General features: G+C 39.3%; 1 protein-coding gene across 5 annotated transcripts in view; it reads right to left on the bottom strand.

The window, feature by feature from the left end:
* Positions 1–6000, bottom strand: part of TASP1 (taspase 1) — a 167191-nt gene that overhangs the window by 121851 nt on the left and 39340 nt on the right. For all 5 annotated transcript variants that reach the window (XR_004374991.2, XM_032789844.2, XM_032789847.2 and 2 more), the window contains exon 8: positions 2488–2594. Coding sequence is in view for 4 of the 5 variants with exons in the window: in XM_032789844.2 (XP_032645735.1) it covers positions 2488–2594 (107 nt within the window). In the remaining variant the exon portion in view is untranslated. The remainder of the gene's footprint in view (positions 1–2487; positions 2595–6000) is intronic.

The raw sequence follows: 6000 nt of genomic DNA, 5'->3' as shown, positions 1-6000 counted from the left end.
CCTAACTCGCCTTATCTACCTAGTACTCACTATTCTGAACTTATAAGAGCCTGTATTGGAGAGATTGGAGAGAAACCTGGTTGCACGTCTGGTCACTCTCAGAACCCAGAGAGAACAACCACCAAATTCTAACAGCACACACAAACTTCCCTCCCTTATGATTTGAAAGTATCCTGTCCCCTGATTGGTCCTCTGGTCAGGTGACAGCCAGGCTTACAGAACTTGTTAACCCTTTACAGTCAAAAGAGATATAAAGTACTTCTGTTCTATTAACTTCTACTATCTGTTTATGACAATCCTGTAATGTGCAAGTGCCACAGAAAGGCTCTAATCCTTAGATTTTTAAATATTCACCTTATTGCATATGCGAGTTTTACTTCACTTCATGACATCTGAAAAATCCACCCAAAGAGAATGGATGCCCGAAATGAAACGTTAAATGAGTAAACATTATCTAAAGACATTTACATGTGAAGTAGTCCTTTGGAAAAAAAATTAAGGCTGTGAAAAATGTTGTGTCTTAAGGAAGTGGAAATTCAATTGGCTTTCACAAGACTCTCTGACTAGTCAAGCTAGCCACAGAGGACTGATCCAATTCCCGTTGTAGTCCGAGGGAGTCTTGACTGGCATTAGCAGGCTCAGAATCAGGCTCAAAATGAGTTACCCAAGTCTGGTTTCAGTGTGATTTTTGTTGAGAGTGCTACAGAATTGCTACATCCAATTATTTAATCCCTCGTCCCAACCGACGGAGGCCAGGGACTAACAAATCCCTCTTAGCCCTAAAGTTGTTCCCTTTGGATCAAGTTTGATGCATACTGAAAGCTCTCTCACTGGTCTGCAACTGCCCGCATTCTACATATTACATAGACACATTATTTCAGCCCACAGCATTGTCAGTCTGGTTTCTTTCACAAGGACCAAATTCACTGAAATTTAGAGAAAGTGGTGGGATAAATCAAGTTACTTACCAGTAAGCAGAGATCTCAAATTTGGTCATCTCCTCTACCTACTATCCCTGGTCTGTGGGTGCTCCCCATAACTGCTGCCATATGCCCCTTGAAACTTCAAATTGCAGGTTGGTAAGCTCATGCACCAGCACATGTATCAAGCACTGACTTGCCCCACATTACATGAATGTCAATACTGTGCAGAGACCCCTCCTCCCTCAGTTATAGGGAAGTGTGCACAAACCTGTAAGCAACCGGCAAAGTTCAGATACCAGTAAATAACACATTTTTCCACTCTAATTCTTATCTCCTCTACTGAGCCTCAGCTTCTTGAAGACTGAGAATAAGTACTTTTACATAAGGAAGATATGATTTGAGAATGTACAAGAAATAGGCTTGATTCTTCACCACCTTATACAGTCATTTACACCTGTACAGAGCAAAGGTAAAATATTATTACACTTTCGTATGCAGTATTATTGTAGCCGTGTTAGTCCCAGGGTATTAAAGACATAAGATGGGTGAGGTAATGTTGGTCCAATAAAAGATATTACCTCACCCACCTTGTCATTCTAGTTCTGTAGCATTTACAGGCACTTTAAATGAGGGTAAGTGACGATAAGGCAGTGGATAATCAGGCCACTAGAGTCCGGACATCTGGCTGTCCAAGAAAGGCATTGGCCTCAAATAAAATGCAGGTAAATGTTTAAAAAAATAAAGACTAGCCTTCGTTTTCACAGATGTCATATTTCACCAAAGGGATATGTTTGGCACAGGCTATAGTGATTGCCTTGCTGCACCACTTGTAAAGTCTTCAATAGACCAACCCTGCAGGTGTGAATTATATAGTCCACCACTAGTTTTTCTTTTATTTAGTATTGTATTCACTAAGTATCCTACTTTAGCCAACTATATATTAATACTCATACTGTAAACCTATATATTAAGCAACAGAGAGACATGATACTGAAGTGACAACAAAGGCTCAAAACTCAAACTAGCAGGGAGGGAAGAAAAGAAGGAGAGAATTGTGGCAGTTTTGTAGTAAAGGAGCATAAGTAACGTGGGCCAGGTCAATGCTAGATGCATGAACTGATGCACATTTACCTACCTGATATTTCAAATTTTACTGCTTCCAGGTCCACAAAGCAGTGTTCTCAAGAAACGTTTAAAAATGGGAAACAATGATAGATCCCAAGCTGGAGAAAATGTTTTATTAGATATTTATCTGCTCATATTTACACTTGTCATATTTCCACTTTAAAATGTGTAATAGTATAGATATATTTACATCACAAACAAGACAAAAGGCATCTTTTTCACAGCTCTTTTGAAACTGTAAATAGCAGGAAGTTCTATCACCACAGAAGATCATTTAGATGATCTGATATTATACTGATACTAACATGCATAAGATGGCCAAAGATGAGTGGTTTGTGACACTATATCAGGTTACTTCAGATACAAAATGAAAATTTAGATGTGAATTTTTCACATTATGAATTATCTTTCTGGTAAGGGTGACAAAACATCTACTGACCTTCTCGCTTGATTGTCTTCTTTTCTTTAGCTGAATAAGATCTGTTTCCACCTTTTCTGCCAACTCCAGCTTCCTTTTGTTCCTCTTAAAAGCTGCTAAACTAAACCCTATAAAATATTTTAAAAGCATTTAACTAATGAAGGGTTATTCAAACAAATAGTAGACTAGTAAGGTATTACACTTCAGAAGTTCTTCCACCCCACATGATTAGCAGCAATATCTGAAGTTAAGATATAGATTGTGTGAAGTTTCATTACTACAGATTTTACATCTTTTACTAAATCAAAAGGAGATACTGTTCATATATAACCTTGAGTTAAATATCTAATGCAGACAAGTCACTGAACACATCTGGAAGTTAAGATGCCCTAAATATCTCCTTGTTTGGCAGTCATGTAGCAACACTAGACAAAAGAGAAAGCAATAAGTGACTTGTTAGAATGATTGTTTTGGACTGCTAAGATGTAAATAGATGCCATGTGAGCTTGTTTTGATGATATTCATAAGTTTATATAGCCTCTTAACTAAGTTAGTTACATATCTGTATGCTCACCCACATATTTAAATCAACATAATACACAGCCAATATTTTTATGCACCATAATCCAGCACAGGCTAAAGATCAATACATCTTGAGGATATGTACATGTGTTTTTCCACATTTAATAACTACATTTAAAAGGAAATGTTTTCTAAATTACAACTAAAAATTTGATGCTTAAAAAAAAATGATGGTGTATTCTCAGTTTGAGGGCTTTGTTTTACAAAAAGCATATTGACAGGAACACTTCTGCAGTTCAAATTAGTTTTGATTTAAGGTTACCCTCAGCTTGTCTTAATTCCCCCCTATACTTCTAAGAGGGAAAGAAGAAACATTGCAGAGGGTAGTCCCTTCAATAAGCAGAGATGTACACAGGTATATTCCAAAGCCAGTGAAAGTTAAATGCAAGAAATCCCTACATCATAAAAGAATGTTTAATTACATGTCAAATATAGCTGAAAATAGCTCTCTTCCTGTACCATTATCATTTACAAAGCCAGCACAGCTCCAGGACCAATCTATTAGTTAACTGATACTGCCTAGTAAAACTGGCCAAAATTCAGAGTTTCCAGTTCATGGAATATTTCAACATTTCAAAATTTGGTTTTGGCCAGGTTCAGGCTGAAATCAAATCTATGAAAGTTTCTCATGAATCAGGAATTCTGAAAAAAAAATTGTTTCAAAAGCAAATGGTGTTTCCAAAACAAAATATGATCCCCAATTCCTGGTACCTCTTGTGAAACTGACATGATATCAGTTTCACCACTGTTATTCAAAGGTGGACAACAGTGAAATTGACAAATTTCATGAGCTGCCAGGGATCCCAGGGTCCATAGTTCCAGGTAGGGCTGGCTCCAAGTTTTTTGGGAGAGCACTAAGACCAAATATGCAGTAAGCGGACTACAGAGCGTCTCCCATCATTCTTGCACCTAGGATGGCTACTTCGCCACTTCAACCACGCCCTCAACATATGAAGCTCTCCAAGGTTCAAGAGGTAAAATTCACATACTGTCAATAGAAGACATTAGTGTCTAGCACCTTTCACCAGCATAAGAGTTAATTAGTTTTGACTCTAAAGCGTATTTTCATTTTTAACTTATCTAAAGGTTTGTGCTTTCAACAATCGTACTGTCCTAGAGATTTGCCTTTAAAGACAATCTTATACATAGGTTTTGATTCAGTGTAGTATGTTGTAACAGTATTTTCAAAAAGTCTTTTCCTTTAACATGGACTTTCAAAAGGGCACCACTGGATTACCAAATGCAGCGCATAGGACAAAGGCCATCATCTCTCGAGAAATTGTACGTGCCTATAAGTAACAAGCAGCACATAAGCATGAATTTGGGATCCAACACGTCATTCAACTCCAGAATACCGGTAAAAAGTATTTGCATAGTTTTAGCCTCCATAGCAGTTAAAATTTATATAAACATGATGAGATTACATGATTGGTTGGTATCACTGATTCAAAAAAAATACAATACATTACATGGGTTAAAAACTGATCTCAAAGAGTAACTGCGAGTCACTTTTCATCCAAAGCCAAAGGTCATGTTTCTAGCGGAGGTCCAAAAAAATTGATTCTTGGCCCAATGATATTTGAATCTATGAGTTTTGAAGGATGTAAAACTGCTAGAAAGTCACAGATAACAACAACTGGCAATATAGTAACAATAGATCAGTTCAACACAGATCTGTATTGCTTGAAAAACTGGTGTTATTTGAACATGTGTTTTTAGTGCAGTCAAATTCAAGGTCATACATCCAGGAAAATGCAGGTCACACTCACAGGATGGTTAACTGTACCCCAGAAAGTAGTGACTCAAGAGGACTTGATGGATGACCTACTGAACACAGACTCCCAGGACAATACAGTGACTCAGAGGGTTAAAATGATCATTGGATGTACCAACAGGGTGTGATGAGGCATACAAACCCCATACTGGGCCCAAAGGGGTCAAAAAGCAACGCTAGGCCCAGGTAGCCCTGCCCTTTCAGGCCTGCTAAGCATGCTCTGGCTGGAGAAGTGGATAAAAGAAGCTCAGAAGTCCAGGAGGACAGGCTGCTGGAGAGATGACGCCTTCTCTGGGAAGCTAGACAGAAGGCTAAGCCTGAGAGGGGACTACAGAGTGGGTAAGACCCACAGGCAAGGCTTTCTCCAACCACTACCCCCTTTGAGAACCTGCAGGTCCTGCAGAGCCCTGCTCATTTGGACTCCTTTATTCAGTTATTGACTGTTTGGACTATAGGGGCCATGCCCCCAAATCGGTAGGAAGTAGCCTAGAACAGCAGATGTAGACTCTCTGCAGGAAGGACCCTGCCGGTATTGCTTCCCACAGAGCCCAGGGCTGGGACCCAGTGGAGAGGGAGGGCCCCAGTCCCCCTGCTAAACCCCCACTTAAGAGCAAAGATCCAGATATGGGTGGAGGCCAAATCACTCACGGCTTAGAGTCAGAAACCAGGCACTTCAACTGCCCTGACAGAGAGATAAGGGGCTGGAAGTCAGGTGCACTAACTGCTAACTGCACTAACCTCTCCAAGCACCCTGTTGCACAGGGGAATAGTGTACATTTAGAAAGGCGATATGTCTCTCACACTGAAATCACGAGACTTACTGGATTTGGGTGAAAGTCTGTGCTCACACTTCAGAAAGGATGCTGAGTAGTTGGAAAGGGTTCAAAATCATTAAGTCTGGGAAACCTGCCTTACAGCAAAACTTAAGCTCAGCCTATTCACCTTAACAGGATACTGAGACAACCTGAACATGGTGATTATGAATAGTGAACAGATTATGAATAGTGAACAGATTATGAATAGATTATGAATAGTGAACAGTTATTTAAGATAACATAGGTGTAACAAGATCCAATGGTCGGAAATTATGGCCCGAGGACAACATTATATCGAGGTAGAGGTGTATATTTCATGGTGAATATTTACGGAGCAAGTTATCTGGATATATATTTCTTATT

The sequence above is a fragment of the Chelonoidis abingdonii genome, chromosome 3 (assembly GCF_003597395.2).
Source record: "Chelonoidis abingdonii isolate Lonesome George chromosome 3, CheloAbing_2.0, whole genome shotgun sequence".
Classification (NCBI taxonomy): domain Eukaryota; kingdom Metazoa; phylum Chordata; order Testudines; family Testudinidae; genus Chelonoidis; species Chelonoidis abingdonii.
This window is presented reverse-complemented; position numbering and strand designations above follow the sequence as displayed.